Below are 17462 nucleotides of genomic sequence, written 5' to 3'. Positions count from 1 at the left end.
CATCAACATTTATGAAATGTAGGAGTTTAGACTACATCTACCTGAATTACATTTCTCCATAATGTTATGCTAACATACATTTGTACAGGGTAATATAATCAGTAATATGATTTAAATATTAATATATTATACATGTTAGATATAGAAATTGAACATTTAACATTAGGGTTACATATGTAGTAAAATGAAACAGATGCAGTTGAGTACAGTAAATGCATCTTTAAATACTGGATTGAAGCACTGGTTAAATCTAAGCGTCCACCCTCTGCTGATTATATTTTATTACCACCTGCCAATACCAATATGAATCTGAAATCAGTGTGCATCCCTTGTTGCAGCCTTACGGACAGTATTCTGTCAGTCAAGTCCTTCTCACCTGTCTTCTCAGCCTGTATCATCTTCTGATGCAATTTTTCCAAATGATCAAACTCTTATCATTCCCAAAAGGACAATTAAACTAAGGCATTAGGGAAAACAACTGAAGCAGTTCTTTCTGGTATCCCAGCAACCAAAGATCTTCCATTCTCCAGATGCAGCTCCACCAATCCATAAGTCACCCAAAACCAGGAAATGGCTCTAATCCTAAACGCTGTAATCCCTTGGATTGAACAGAGACGTGCAGCCTCCCGCACATAATCTGAATTTACTGTAATTTTGTGTAATGGTTTATAGATCACTGAACTAAGTTGCTAGCTGTAAACTGTGCAGCGTGAGATCAGTTAATCTATATGGCATTGCAGCCCAGGAGAAGTGACATAGGCTGATTGGAAATCAGTAGGGTCCCCCTAAAATGGTCAACAGTAGCAGAGAAAAACAGCCGAAGATTTTGACCGAAAAAAAAAAAACAGCAAAGATTATGTAGATGTTCAATGATGTGTAAAAATATTGCACATAATTTTAATGTTGATGAAATTAAAAAATTGTGATTTAAAAATGCTATTTTTTCCTCCGCTCTTCTGCGCCGGTCAGCACAGACACGTTCAAACAGTTTGACCCGCAGCAGAGTAATGTCAGCTATGTGGATCTATTTTCTTGTTTTTACGAGGGACATCAGACAAATTAATTCTATCTACGGTTTATTTCAGGCATCTAGAAAGGGTACAACATCGTTCTTAGCTGCAGGTTTAGTAACAGTTGAAAACATGACATCCCACAGAATCCAGCAAAACGGAAGAACAGAAAAAAATCTCTATCTGACACCACAGATTTTAAAATGATAAAATTCACAAAGGGCAAAGTATGACCAGTGCTTTAGGTGATCAGCTGTTCTGTATTGTTGAGGGCATTTTGTGGCCTACAAATTTTAATAAATTTAGTAAGTTTATTTTATGTGAACTATTTTTATTTGTTGTCAACCTTTTCGGTTTTTGGATTTGGTTTTCAGCAGAGTGTGCCCTGAGTTCCGATTTCAGTTTGAGCTGAGAAGTTATTTCGGTGCATCACTCAAAATCAGTTGGTGATTTGGCTCTGCTGTCAGTTTCAGGTAAAAATGGGCTGTGTGTGTGTGTGTGTGTGTGTGTGTGTGTGTGTGTGTGTGTGTGTGTAGAGTAGGTGCTTGCTGATGCAGTGGTCAGGGAAGGCATGCAGCTGTGAGTGGCTGTGTTTGATTTAGTCTGTCTGAGTGCATCATTCTTCTACAGAGGGGGTGCACACACATATACACACACGGGGGGAAGAGAACAAACATAAACAAGCAGGCGTGCGCTAATTGATAAACTCATGCTTGTGGAAATGCAAGCTCATGCAGACAGACACACATTAACACACAGGGTATGTACTGATAATAATTTAGCGTGAGCGTTTTGGTTCATGTTAGTGCATGTCCCGCATTATGTGTGTGTGCGCATGCTGGGATATGGAGATATTTATAGCTGTGCTTGAATGCTTTCAGTAGTGGAACAGTATGTTACTTGCTCTTCAGTCAAACTGTTACAATAAGATAATCTAATTCAGCAGCTCCTATTTTAACAGCTGTTATCAACAGCAGACTAAAGCAGTCGGCCTGCTCACTGTATTATATTTAGAACCTCTCCTGAAATCAGGAGCTCCTCCCCGACTCAGATGCTCTGTGTGAGTATGTACATGTGTTTCAGTTAATTGTGTCCATTAGCTCTCTTTATATTCTTTACTTCACTCTCTCTGTCTATCTCTCTCTCTCTCCCTCACTCTCTGTCTCTTTCTCACTCCATTTGTCTCTCTAAATGTGGAAAGTAACAGATTGTTTCCTCTGTTGCAAAAAGCTGTGAATGTCTTGTTTTTCCTTTCAGATTTGCCTCTTTCTCTCTGCTTTGTCTCTTTTTCTGTCTCTCACTCTCTGTCACTCTGTCCTCCTCTTTCTCCATCTCTCTCTCAATCTCACTCTTCAGCGATCTCCTTCTCTCTCTCTCTCTCTCTCTCTCTCTCTCTCTGTGTGTGTGTGTGTGTGTGTGTGTGTGTGTGTGTGTGTGTGTGTGTGTGTGTTGCTCTCCTGGTTAGATTTTCATTCATTTTTCCATAAGCTGTGTTGTGCTGCTAGGAAACCATCCGTTGCCACAGAGACGTGGCTCAGCGGCCACTTGGGCAGAGCCGTGTCTCTCTGTGAATCTGTGCCATTTCAGAGATTAGTGCAGAGAATTCGACTACAGCTGCCACATCTGTCCTTCAGACACATCAGTATTTATCTGTTTAACACAGTGTTTGGATTCCTGTTACAATTAATACTGTTCACACTAAAGGCACTGGACAGATCTAATGAAGTAGCATAGCAGCATACAACAGTTTACCCCAAAATGGCCCTACAGTAGTGCTGTTTCCCTCTGGTTGCCTCTAGAGCGGCTCTGTGTGCTTTGCTGGTTATTACCAACCCTTTTTAATTCACTTCAGCTACTCTCATCGACTCTTTTGGGCACTGCCAAAGCTGGACTGGGTCACCCAGGAGAGAAGTCGAGAGGGGTTTGAGTTCCCCTAATGACCGACAGTGTGAGCACTGTGGAACAGTGTGTTGACAAACGGCTGCAGGGACTTTTCTTATTCCGCCTCGCTGCCTGCAGTGTGCTTTATGAATGTATTAGTGGATAGTTACATAAACAAACAACATACAGTCAGTTATTCTTCTAATGTAACATCTCTACATTATAAATAAGCTTCAGGTGCCCCTCTGTGAGATGACGCATGTAAAAAAATATTTGCCTTCACAACCATGTTGGCTCATACTGATCCTGGACTCAGTAATTTCACTACAATCTCAATATTTTGTTTGGTGATTACTAGGACTATCAGTTATAATATTGGAGTTGAATAATTATGGATAATCTACCTATTATGATGCTTAATCAAGTAATCAGAGCCTTTAAAAAACAAATACTCACTAGGAGAGGTAGGAAGCCTTTAAAAAGCCTTATGTTATAATATAAATGCATATATAGTCACAGGTCACTGCCAGTTCTTTGAGCTGGTACATTTTAATCACTGATTTTTTTAATTGAGTAACTAATTAATTGATTAATTGTGACAGCCCTAGTAATTATTGAACGATGCCGGTGGTGACAGTTTATTGCCCATCCCAAGTCAGAAAGATGCAGGCTGGCCTCAAGCCCAGCTCAGCCATGCAGAGGAGTGGCCAGCACTGCACTGCACACAGTAATGAATGGCAGGACTTCGGCAGACGCCGCAGAACCCACAGGCCACAGTACAGAGAGAGAGAGAGAGAAGGAGATGCTGGTATGGACAGATGCATCTGCGCTCTCAGCTGTACCTTGTCTGTTCAATCCATCTTCCCTTTGTCAGTAGCACAGGGTAAGCAGGAAAATATAAAATAAAGGAAGTCTGGAGGCGGTAAACACCAGAATGAGGAACATATTACTGTTCAAATAGGAGATTTATTTTAATGGATAAACAACAGCAATCAAGTAAGTGCCTCCTGCTGTAGGTGACGGCGGTGGGGTTAGTTTTGCTAATGTTTTATTGTAATTATGTCTTAGTAAATCCTAACACGCACACACGTACGGTGTGGAATGACTGCATGCTAAGCTCAGTATTCCACTGCATGCTTATTTTATTAAGGGCAGGTCAGAGAGGAGAGGGATGGGTAGCCTGACCCATTTTCGTTCTCTCTCTCTCTCTCTCTCTCTCTCTCTCTCTCTCTCTCTCTCTCTCTCTTTCTCTCTCTCTCTCTCTCTCTCTCTCCCTCTCTCTCTCTCTCTCTCTCTCTCTCTCTCTCTCCCTCTCTCCCCTCAGCACTCAGCATCGGGGTCCCTCATTATGATGCAGAAAGAGCTAGACCAAGATAGTGATATTTTCAAATGTGTAGATCACCTTTTTTTCTATTTTTCTTTTTTCTCAGGGAGGAGTGTGTGCTTTTAGTTTGGTCAGTTTGACATTTTAGTTTAGTTTTTCTTTTTTTTAATGAGATTAGCAGCCATTCTGTTATTGTGTCTTGTAAGTGTGCACTAAGTTCCAGTTATTAGCCATGCTTGTTTGAAACGGATATTAGCATTCTTAAAATGGCCTTATTAATTCAAGGAGCATTGATTACAGACTTAAGTATAGTCATTGAGTTGTTTGTCATGAGAATTAAGACTTGGGGTGCAACTAATGATTATTTCTAGAATTGATTTATAAATCTGCTGTTAATCCACTTGATTAATTGACTATTCAGGCTATTACACTGTCTGCCCTTTCCTCTCTCTTTGCCTCATCACAGTGCTGCCATCATTCAATGTTTCATCAAAAATTTCTTCTTTTGTGGTGCCATTTCACCCCCAGTGCTTACTGTAGTGTATTGCAGCCTGTCAGAATAACTACATATTAACAGTGTAGAACATTATAGAACTCCTTTGTTTGTAAGTAAACATAGTCAACAACTAATCAGCTTTGTCCACTAAACAGTGCAGCCTTAATCAATAATATGGGATGTTAGTTACTGAGGGAGCTTGATGACACGCCCAGGTGGGGTGGGCGTGGCCCCCCAGTGACAGGCGGCAGGGTGGCAAGTAGAGCTGCAGAGAGGTGTGGTGGAGCCTCTGTGTTTAGTGGACTGCCTGCCATTAGACCACAACTGGAGCACTCAGCGGTCTAGCAGAATAACAGCTAAATATTTCATCAAATCAATAATTCAGCAACTGCCATGGGAGGCAGAAAGAGAACGAGAAAGAGAAGGGAGAAAATGATGGAGAGAGAGAGGGAGAGAGTAAAGAGACAGATGGAGACGTAGAGAGAGAAAGTGAGAGTGAAGAGAAAATGAGAGACAAGGTGATGGAGAAAGAGAGAAAACGAGAGTGTGAGGTAGAGAGAAAGAGAGCTTCAAACCCACAATCACATTCCCCAGGAAAGGCATGGTAACTATAGTAACTGGAGCTGACTGTCACATGATGCGGAGGAGTAGAGAGGGAGGGAGGGGACCTGCGTGAGAGAGCGAGCAATAAAGTGAAAGCAAAAAAAAAAAGCGAGAGATGATAATGAAGGGAGGAGAGTTGAGGCGAGTGTTGTCTTGATTCCATTTCACTTGAAAAGAAGCAAGAAGCCGTCCCATCAGCATCCCAGCTGCTTCCAACATGTGACATAACAGCCTGCTCTGACCAAGAATAAGGGGAGAAAGAAAGTGTGCAAGAGCGTGTGAAAAAAGAGAGAAAAAATGTTTCAGGGGTTGAACAGTGAGAACGGTAAGCGAATTGATCTGATGAGATTTTGTAGAAATGGAAGCCTGTTCCTCAGAACAGATCAGTCCACAAGCGTTGTACACTGTGTATGTTATAGCGGTGTGAAGCGATGGTTTGACATTTATCACAGTATGATAACCCAATTAAAAAATAGTAGAAAAATGATTGACATATAAACATCATCTGCACATGCACATGCACAGGCTTTACGTATGGAGATAATGCCAATGTTATATGTTAACGTTACATAGACTAGACTATTGAAACAAACAAAAAGCAGAAAGAAACAAAAGTAACATTATTACTGCCTCAATTATTTAATGTTTTTCTGAGACAGTTTTTCTGTTGTTAGAATGACTTTTATGTAAATCTCAGCTCAGTGATATCCTGTTGTCATTATAAAATAAAGCAAATTGGCAGGTGCTATATGAGTGAAAGCGTGTACTAAGTAAAAAAAAGTATATTTCGTACTGGGGCGACTGGTCGGCAGTGTGCAGCCCTGAGCCAAGCAGCTAGCTTTGTGTTTCAGTTTTGTATGTCAAACGTTGGGTGATTATTAGCTAGCAATGCTAGGCACATAGAAATGCCATTTCTGTGTGTTTGGTAGCCACTGTGTGTAATCTTACTATCTAACTATGCATTGAAGAAAGCTGCTTTAGAGTGTTTCAGGGAAAGTCAAGAGAAAGGGGGTCACAGCCTAAAAAGGCAGAATAGGCCATTGGTTTAAAGATCTGGAACTCGTGTTTTAATCGGTAGTTTGAAATAGCCAAAGATGGAGCAACTGTCCCATCATAGACCGTCAATAACCCTAGTACACTGTGCAGTATATTATACATATACATCATGCTGTGGGCTGCACTCCATGTGCATCAGCCTGCTCTTCTCCCCCAGGAATGTTATAAATGGGCACAGTGCACAATAATGTTCTCCACTGTACTCAGTTCGTTCTATCGATCTCCTGCCATTTTTCGGCTCTCCGGTATATGATAAATGAGACTAAACCTGCATCCTTTCATAATAATAAGCCTCCAGTTGGCCCCATATGGTTTGAGTGGTGTGGCTGCTCAGGAATTGCTCAGGATTACAGCTTGGTTGAGTCCTCATTAGTAGGATTTTAACCAGGCTTGCACGCATTCTAGATATGGAGGGCTAGCCTCCAGCATACTCATTACATCAGATTCCACATATGTTGGGTTAATGTGGAGGCTTTGTTTACCTGTGTGAATGCAGAAATGCAGGATTGTATGTGCAGAAATTATTAGTGCAGAAATATCTTGTGTAACCCATGGCATGCAGAATGTACATTACTGGATTGAAAAGGGAATGCCTACTAGGTCTCAAAATTACACCAGTTTCAGTTAAGCTACAGTAATACATGTCAAATTAAACAGACAAATATGCCTTTGCTGAATATTATTTCATGCTCTCAGCCATATTTTTGGCCAGTGTAAACAGCTGATCGACATTTCATTAGACATACCTTGTGTAATGAGGAAAACCTTAATCTACAGTGCAGACTGAACTGCCTGACACACTTGTGCATACGTGTGCGCGTTTGGTTCAGTAGCTGGTAAAGGAGCCATTCCCAGTGACTTATGATATGGGCCTGCATGTCTGTCACTGTCTCCCTCTCTGAGATGATAAAGGCAGAAGGCAGATGAATAGTCATCACTGCATTGCGTGCCTTTCAGCTCTCTAATTACTATCTCAGCACATGTACTCTGGCTGAATATCTGTGTGCGTGTCCCTGTGTGAAGGCACTTCCAGTAGATTGTTACTGCCTCAACCCTCCAGCTTCATGCACCTTGAGTACTGTGGAAAAGAAAACCCTCGGGGTGATGTAGTTTATTTCCAGTCAAAACAGCCTTTAAGTACAAGGTATTGCAGAAAACAGAGTTTAACAGAAAAACTCAAAGAAGCCTCAGTAACTAACGTAATATTAGATGTTTTAGTTTGTAGTGCGGCCACACTTTGCCTTTATTGCAGTTGTTTTTCAGGAGACTTGCAATCTGTTTTACAAAGAATTTTCAGTCTTAGGGGTCGGTTGCTCTTCACGTCATTCAATGACGTTGAGTTGTGGGCTCTGTGGTAGCCAGTCTATTGTTCTGAAAACATCAGCAGCTTCTTTGTTTGATTTGTACACTTTATTCTTTTTGTGTATTTTTTTTCTAAGTAGCAGTTTCTTGACAGCTGCACATGCTTTCAAACCCATACTGTTGTCTTCTTGCAGTGGAAGTATGGTCAGAAGCACTTTTGAGTTTTTTGAGATCTGAAGCAAGAGTGGAGCTTAGTTTCTGCTATCTGTCTAAGGCGAAAGCTTTAAGTAGCTCTGTATCTGATGTTGAGAGTTTGGGTGGTTTACCAGGTCTAACATGGTTTATTAAACTTATTTTCCTGTGACTTTTCCCTTCCTTATGCTTCCTTATCTAATATCCAACTTCCTCAGAAATATATCCAGAGAATGTATAAGTACTTAGTGGCCATTTTGACAGGAAATTAAACAAAGCGTGGTCTCTGACTTTTGCATAGTACTGTACATCTCATTTCAAAGTTCTAGTCTAACTGCATCAGCATCTTTTTAACTTGTTTCTGTAGGGAATGACCATACTGCCTTATTCATTTTCCAAGTGCTTGACCTGTATCATCACCATTAATTAGCTCATTTCTCATGTGGGACTACATTCAAGGGTCCCCTGTAAAGTCATTGTGATTGCAGCAGCATCCATAAAGCCCCACCGTGACTGAGGTCTGACTTGTTTCGAAACCCCTGATAAGGATTAGTGTTGTAACACTAAATAGATTCTATAGCTGTAATCCTTGTCTGGGGAGTGTGTGCTGACACTTTTGGTGCAATGCTCATGTGAGGCGCTTGTATCTTTTGTAAGTGGATCGTCTCTCACGGCCCTGGCCAATTAGAAAGAAAAGGTTGCCACTGTCATCAGTGTTGAATTATTTGCAGTCCCTGTATCTTGGGGCCTCTAATGGGCCACGTTCTTATGCCCTGCTGGGTCACACAGCAGCAACATTGGCATCTGTGCGTTATGACCTAATATCAATGTCTTCATTCAGGCTCTAATCTTGTGGTGCTGGCCATTGTATGCTGATGTGCATTACATGTGTTCATTGTAGTACAGTGAGATAATCCTGTAATGGCTAGTATGCCAACTGATTACTTGTTAGTGCGTTCGGGTTGGCATGGTTATGTTCTTAGTGAAGTGTTCAGTAACTCTCCATTGACGTCTCAGGGAATTAGCTTTCCCCGCTAGCTCAGAACTCTGCGACATATGCATGCAGAAGGATAATGATAGCTTTGAAGAATGAACTCAAGTCTCTGTTGGCCTGTAAGTGCAGTCTGTATCAGATTAGTCTCCATTCCAGACACCCGCTTCCAGGAAATTGTGGCTAATATCAGATGCATTGTGCAGCAGTAAGAGAAGGTGGCTGATTTCAACGCATCAGCTTGTACAGATTATGACCGAGCTAGGAAGTGTCTAAGAGATATTAGGATAGGCTGTGCTAAAACATTTTTGACAAACACCAGTTATTGACCCCCAGTGAAACTGTGCTAAGAGTAACAAATTGTTACTTGTACTGACGATTCATAAATTGAACTAGTTAGCATGTAGCATGCTGCTCCTCCAATAAACGAATACTGATGAAGGATGGGCCCCATTCTCTCTGGCTTGCGCCTGGCCTTTAATGAAGAGCTGTTATGTGTTCCTGTGAGCCTGATCACAAATTCAATAGGCAATTGTGCCTGATTCGCCAGCTCCTTCAGCAGTGTGCTGAAGAATGAGAGGCGTGACCAGTGTCGTGACGGCAGTGACGCCAGTCCACCTGTGAGTTGGGAAACAGGTGCCTGCCTGCTGCTGTGTACATGTTGAGATTTTGAAAGCCTTGTTTCTGAAGGCTTGGCCTGCTTGGTTCAGTTGTAGAGAATTTTTATTCAAAAGCAGCTTCATGTTCATTTTTAAGACAGTATTTGTATCTGGTTAAACAAAAATGTGACATGAATATATTAACTGATTAGTTATATTGGTTGAGTTTCAGTGTGTGAGTGTTATCATGGTCTTGTGACGCCCCTGGGCACGGGAATCTTTAGAGGCCCCCACACTCCAACAGTAAAGCGTTTAAAAAATTAAAAGACTAGAAATTTGTTGGATTTTTGTTTTAAACAAACAAAATTAGACTATTGTGTGATATTGATCATGTGTACTTTAGTATAAGATCTGAGATTTTTGGGTAGAATTTGAAGATTTTTTTTAAATCATGATTATTTTTTCTTTGAAGTCCCTGCTGTCATAGACAGTCTAAAAAATCCCATTATAATGGCATCAACAAGATTCCAGTCGATAATTATATAAAAATCAAGGGGCCTGAGAACAGATAACATCCCTTAATTTATTTAGTCATTTGTACACATTCAGTAGATATTTGTTCATCTTGTGTTTACTTTGGTAGTGGATCGTCCCAAGTATTTGGCCTCCCAGGGCCCTTGGCAGTCAGAGGCCACTGGGCACTGGCCCCACTGGCCTGGTCAGTAATCCGGCCCTGTTTGTGGAGTTGATTTAGATGATCTGTGTTGCAACTGACCCATATTTTAGAGGTGCATTTTTGAACTACAAGTAAGAACAAGTTTCAGCAGAACACAAAAAATGGGGTCAGAGCACCTGGTCATGGTCAATAGATTAAATACTCTTCAGTGATCCGCAGTTGATGTCCATTATTTCACAGTAACAAGCCTGTGGTTGCTGTTAGTCTTAATTATTCAGCAGCTTTGACATTTACTATTTATAGATGTTAAAAGCACTGCCATATTAAGCGTTTTTGTTAAATTATGTTTGTTGACACAGTGTTTTATGGTAATTACAGCAGGAATGTAGTAGTGTTGGACAGTTTTTATTGGTTTATATGACGTACGATAATGCGTGTTATTGTGTGTATAAGATAGGAGCTCTGTGAGTTTATGTATGTGTGTAAGATGGGAGCTCCAGAAGGTTCGTTCCTGCTGAGTTCAGAGGACCTCCTCTCAAAGGTCACACTCACCAGGGGAGGGAAAAAAAGGGAGCCTCGCCCAGCCAATCACATGGCCCCCTGCTGGCCATGCAACCGCCTTTGCATCACCATGGAGATGGCTGCACTATCCACACCTGCTGACAAGTCATATGGAGGACAGTCATCCATTTCTGTCACTCTGGGAGAGAGACTAAAGCATCAAAATTGTCTTACACAAAACCTAATCAGTTACTTTCGCATTAACGTCAGTGTAATCAGTGATAAGTATGTTGTCACCCTTTATGATAATCCGCAGCTCTTTTCAGTGTTTAAACACTGCAGTTTTTCTCACAGTGGATAATGAAGAGAGAGGAGGACCAGCTTTCTCTCCTTTTTTGACTCCCCCCATCCTCTCTCTACTTGTTTTTCTCTATGGATCACTCAAACACCCCCCCTAAAATCCTTCTTTCAATCTCACTCTCTCTTTTCATGCATTTCTCACGCTCTTTGCTTTGGTCTCAGAGCTGACGTCTTTATTGTCCGATTCGTTGGAGAGAGGCGCTCAACCCGAGGGCTGTTCTTGTCTTTCTAGCATAAAGGAGCTAAAAGCTAAATGCCCCTTTCATAGGGTTGGCAGAACGTTGTACTGAGCTTTAAGGAAGAATCACAGAAACACACAGAGAGACTAAAGGAGGTGATGTAGTAGAGAAAAGAAGTGCTACCGGAAGTGGGAGTAAAGGATGATAAAAATAGGAAGTGAGTTGAGAGTGAAGGTTGAGAGGGGGATAATGTCCTGTTTTTGATTTCCTTTAGTGGCTTTTGAGAGAGTATTTACACACACACACACACACACACACACACGGTTATCAGTGCCCGTATGTGTCAGCAGATGGTGGTGAGAAAACAGCCTGCGCTGACTTTGCCCCTCCTCTTGGCCACACCCCCTGACCTTTCTGCTGCAGCTAACTGGGGACCTGGGCTTTGAGTGACAGGTGGAGGGTTTAGCAGCGGGGTTTTGAGACATCCAGCATGAAATCCACTGAAGCCGTACTTAATGCTGAATAGATTTGATAAAATTCAGTATCTTAGCATTTTCCAAATACATCACTTTCTTGCATTAAAAGGGCCCATATTGTGGAACACAGAATTTTCTTCATGTTCGATATACAACATGAACATTGTTTCAGAACGTGTCATTCACTATCCCAGTCCATTAAGTCTATATAAAGCTACTAAACCGCAAAAACAGCCTGTTTTGAATTCACTGTCTTTGTGATGTAAGAAAAACAGCTCATTTACATATATCTGCCTTTTTTAGCCTACAGCATTTTAACCCTGCCCATTCACAATAGAATTATAAGGAGTGTTTTAGCCTAGACTGCGTTTTGAATGAGGCACAGTACAGGGCAGCCAACTGAAAGAGCGAGCTCATTTAAATATTAGACTTACAGGCACAGTAACAGACCAGCCTGTGTAATTCTAAGGGATAAAGAGAGGGTGGGAAAGGGCCATGTGAAAATGAATTACTGATTGTTTTTGGTACATACCACAACGCAAATGCTCTCTGGGGAAAAACTAAAATACAAGAACAGTGGAGGAAATGTGTTCTTTAACAGATGATATATAAGTATACATATTGTTGTGCTTCCTGAGTGTTGGTGCTCTGTTCGAAGAATAACCTGCAAATTCATAATAGCTTTCTTTGGTTGGACTATTTTGTTCAATTGTCTTATAATTTCACCAATGGTGACTTGTATAACTATTGTAAATATTTACTAAACAGAAACCAGATATTCACAAAAGAAACTTGCTTCATATTTATGTATCTTAAACTGGTCTTTTGAAACAGCAGTCCAGCAAATCACGCACATCACAGTTTTTTTGCTATCTATCAAAATTAAGTCAGCACTGTTATGCGATACCCATATTGGTGTGTTGGTGTGATGACGTATTACCCAACACTAGTGGTTCTGTGGGTTTACTGAGGAATATGTGATTAGAAACAAAAGAACCTAGTTTCCTGTCACATTTTTCCGTAGTTGATCCTTCTTCTGGCTTTTTTCATTATTGCTGCATTATAAGTTAGAGCAGTGATGCAGAGTCACACTCATTAACCATTTTTCTTTGTGTCTAAGAGAAGTGTCTGTGTGTCTGAGTGTGTCAGGTTTCACAGTGCAATATGGGCTCCTCCCACAGGAAGCATGTGGGATTAGTGGACTAAAAAGTGGGACCACAGGGATCAGGGCACACACACACACACGCAGGGCGGTCATGGCTTTAATTGACTTAATTCCTGGTGCTGCTTATTCTGTCTAGTAGGGCTCGACATAAAGTATTCCCATTCCCAGCAGCCATGCTGGGCTAGCAGGGCAAACTCGTGATGGTGCTCTCTAAAAACTGTTCTGAGCTCAGCTGCCCCTGTTCTACTACTTAAATGATCATTCCATGTAAAACAGCCACACCTGATCTGGAGTCAGCTGATTTGCATGTGCAGCACACTGTCAAACATTGCCCTCCTTTGTGACTAAAATAGATTGAGAGCAATGACGTCGCGCCCAGTGCTGAGAGTGCTGTCCATCGTAACTCAGTCAGTCCTGCCTCAGATAAGATCAGTGTTACAGCCAGGCAGGAACAGAAATGCTCTACTCCACTCCCCAGTGATCTGGGTGTTTGTTTGGAGTAATCACTCTTGTGTTTGATGCACAATGGGTCATACAGTGTGATGTTTGTTTAATGTAATCGTTTTCTCTTCTTAGTCTGCTTCAAATGCAAGGACATGAACAAATTTTCCTTCTCTTCATAACAGTTCATATAGATTGAGATATAATGGAGTTTAGCAAGGCTTGTGTGGTGGGATGGGCAATATGGCAAAAAATAGAACATCATGGTACTTCATGACTTTTTCACAATACGTGTGTATATTTAGTGGTATTTAGTTTTTTAGGTTTGATATGTTAGAACAGACCAGAAAGACCCTGTAGTGCCGCATTTAGAAATATTATGAATACAATGATTTTTATTCGGTGTTTCACATACAGCGCTAAACTAAATTCACTTAAACAGGACTAATTGTGCTCTCTTTGAAATTAAACATGTAGTTGGTCAGTGCTCTTTTAAAGGGCCCATTATCATGGAATACTGACTTTCCTTCACTTTACGTTTGATTAATATGTAAGTTTTAAAACATACCATTCACTACCCATTCCTTAAGTGGAAACTAAGCTGCAAAAACAGCATGTTTTGAATTAGTTGTTTCTGAAATGTCACAAGAACTAACTCATTTACATATATCCACCTATTCAGCCTATAGCAGTTTAGCCCAGCTGATCAATGTCTTTGTGTGTTTGTGTGTTCTTTTCAGGCTGATGCAAAGATGGTTTGTGATGTCGTGAGTCGTATGGAGGACACTGAACCCTACTCTCCTGAGCTCCTGACTGCCATGATGCGCCTGTGGGCCGACTCCGGCATCCAAGAGTGCTTCAGCCGCGCCCGAGAGTACCAGCTCAACGATTCCGCCCAATAGTGAGTATCGCCCCCCCCCTTTGGACCAGTATCGAAGTTCCAGCACAATGACATATGAAAAAAATATTTTTAAACATCTTTAAAATCTAAATTTAAAAATGACCACGAAGCAATTTCTGGCGCATGCATGTGCGCTAATTGATGGAAATTAACAGCACATCAGCGATCAGCGTTGTGAGCTGGCACGCAGTAGTAAAACTGCTAATGGCAAAATCTATAATGCCAGTATTTCGTGGAAAGGCAGTAAAAGTGGGTGATATACTGGTTGGGATCCTTCCTAAACTATTGGTTTCACCAATATGTCACAAATGCACCAGACAATGGAACATATGAACAGTGTAAAACACGCTAATGGGAGCCCATTACCTCAATGGCTGAGTCATTGTTCTTTCAGTAATCACTCATCTCCTGCTGTGTAGTCACTTACAGTCTGAGTAAATGTTAGTCCAGATTGTTGTTGACAAACATTAGAGAGACATGGAAGGATCCTCCAGTCTCTTGGGGTAATAATATCTTTTAGGCTTGGTTTAGCCTTTAGCATATCAGCCCGCTAGCCAGGCCTGTGTGTCCTCTAGCTCCCCCTGCCTCCATCAGTCAGCTGCATCATGCAGCAGCGGGTTCTTGTGGCCTTTTGCTTCAACAAAGCGGAGAAGTTTGTGACTCTAAGTGAACAGGAAGCGCATATGAGACAATTGACTTTAGAAATTTGGATGTGAAACCATGTTCAGCTACATTTTTACCGAGCCAGAGAAGCTGCTGTGTGCTTACATGTACAGACCACAAGTTCAGCTATATATTATGCAGTTCCACTTTTAACTGTTTTGCACAGTAAAATATTTTACATTTAATTAATAACATACAATTTATATATGGCTCTTATTGCTAATTATAGCATAGTAAAAACTAAATATATCCACAAGTGGGAGTGGGAGGGGCAAAGTGCTAACAGCTCAATAAGGCCTTTTTGGAGTTTGGGCCAGTGAAGTCTAACAAGGCCTAATGCAGTTTGGGCTTTATTTACAGAGAGAGGATGAAAAGTGAAAGGAAATCAGTTTATCTTAAGGCCTTATATGCCTTAAGTTATGAGCAGTAGCCTTTAAACATGAAATACGTTAGTTCATATTTACTGATCTTTTGAGCTTTGTATTGCATGTAAAAGATTTAACAAAAGTCAAAAATACATCACTATTTATACAGTGGGACCGTTGTATTTGCAGAGTTGTTGGTTCTCAAAATTTAACCCTTTAATATGCATGTCTTATTGGCCGGAGCACCCATAAGAGGCCTTTTTGGAATACGGGAGATGAGTGAAAGGGAGAATCAAATGTCTCCATATGTTATGATTATCAGTGGCCTTCAACAAAGATGTTTTTGGTTTTGTTTAGTCAGTTGTCTGACCATATGTAAAAATAATTCTGTACTTATGAATTTTTCCAGAAGGGTTAATTAGCATATGGCACCCATATTGCTTACAAAAGTCAAAATGTTTTTAATAATTATTAAAGATGAGAGTTTTGCAAATTTTTTGATACATAAGGATTGTGCAAAAACCCTAGGACTAGTTTGTAAAAGTAGGTTTTGCATATTATGCAGATTAGCAAGAAAATCTCAGTTGGCTAAATGATCCAAATTGCAATTTAGTTTGTCTTGAGCCAAGGAATCAGGGAAAAATAGGCCATTAGGACTCATATCATGTGCCTGAGTAGCAGGAGGGATTACTACCTATTGACCAAGTTTCATCTCTCTAGGATGGTTTGGTCTGGGTGATTTGTTTTAGCTTGATACGTTTCATTAGTGACACACAACATTCTTTTACCAAACTTTTACAAGCTAGTTAAGTAAGATAGAGAGTTAGTATCAGTACTCGGTATTGGCCGATACTCAATTTCTATTAGAAAGTGAACTGATTCTCCATTTTAGTCCTTCAATCAATTTAAGTGATTCTGCCATTCGTGATGCTTTTCCAGAGTCACTTTTGGTTGTTATTTGATCCATCCATGCAATCGAATCTGCAGTCCCTCCGCTTAATAGAGTTCCTCTTGGAAGAAGGCGCTGGCTAATTGTGATATTTGCTGCCTCTCAGCATTAAGCAGCTCCCCAGAGAGAGATCTGTGTGTTAATGTCAAAACGACAGATGCAATTACAGCTCGTGCTGAAGAAACATTTTGATTTAGCGTGTATGTGAAAAAGTGTGGGGTGCAAACTCGAGTGTGTGTTTGCGGAACAGCCCTGAAAAATGTGAGTCAGCAGTATTTTTGGATCAGAAGCTATGGTTTGTTTTAACGGCCTGGGAAGCTAGTGCTTTGGAAAACTCTGTTTAGATGAAGACAAATTATTCCTTCTTGAAATGGCAGGCGAGATTGTGTCGATAAGCAGGAAATGGGGGGATGAAGCTTGATGCTTAAGATGCCTAAAAAGGACACAAGTTTTTCAGCTCTCTAAACTTGGCATCAACACAACACCCACAGACCATGAGAATTTAAACAGTTTTTCTTTTGTTTTAACATTAGTTGTTCAGGTTAAGTTTTTTCAGGATTTTTTCAGGACTTCAGGTTCAGGATTATAAGATTATATTTAGGTTTAGGATCTGAGTTACATAAACATGTGCTCCAAAATTCTGAGTCTGCAACATGCCCTCTGTAGCTCCACTGTCATATTATTCTCCTTACATCATATCACTGATTATGGTCAACCATGTGTTTGTCTACATGATTTTCTTCTTTATTTGCTACACATTTATCCCATTTTAATTTGACATTTATCCCTCTGAATTGCACTCATGCCAAGCAGTAACCCATGAATTCCATACAGTTCAGTTCATTGGCAGTTCTCTGATATTAGATTTAAAAACTTGATGTACTTTGTAGAACATCAGAACATCACTTTTGCCATGTTTGCTCCTCCTGTCCACATCAGCCAGATTGCAGCCAGGTTTCTAATTGGTCATGAAAGACCTCATTTACCTGTTTCATGTCTTATTTCTAGGGGTGGTAAATGTAGATCAGTTATGTGGAATGTGAAAACATTCTAGTGAAGTGCATCTTTTTTCTACCTCATATATGTGAACAGTAACTGTATCTGGATTGTATCTTGTAGTTAATTAGGGGTGTGCATGAGTATCTGAGTACTGAGATGCTATTTGAATACTAAAATCACTATTTGAGTATTAATTATGCTGCATTAGCGAAAATCAGGAATAAAATATTCAGGCCATTAAGTTTTAACAGGGATGTAAAGTGCTACAGTTTTGCTCGTTTTTATTTGATACCATGAAACACTGCAGTACTTGAACGCGAGTATATTTCCAGA

At 40.6% G+C, this 17462-nt stretch overlaps 1 protein-coding gene across 3 annotated transcripts in view; it reads left to right on the top strand.

Moving 5' to 3' along the window:
- Positions 1–17462, top strand: part of gnao1a (guanine nucleotide binding protein (G protein), alpha activating activity polypeptide O, a) — a 95691-nt gene that overhangs the window by 57829 nt on the left and 20400 nt on the right. For all 3 annotated transcript variants that reach the window (XM_036561614.1, XM_036561615.1, XM_036561613.1), the window contains exon 4: positions 13993–14153. In XM_036561614.1, coding sequence (XP_036417507.1) covers positions 13993–14153 — 161 coding nt within the window. The remainder of the gene's footprint in view (positions 1–13992; positions 14154–17462) is intronic.

The sequence above is a fragment of the Colossoma macropomum genome, unplaced genomic scaffold (assembly GCF_904425465.1).
Source record: "Colossoma macropomum unplaced genomic scaffold, Colossoma_macropomum, whole genome shotgun sequence".
Lineage (NCBI taxonomy): Eukaryota > Metazoa > Chordata > Actinopteri > Characiformes > Serrasalmidae > Colossoma > Colossoma macropomum.
This window is presented reverse-complemented; position numbering and strand designations above follow the sequence as displayed.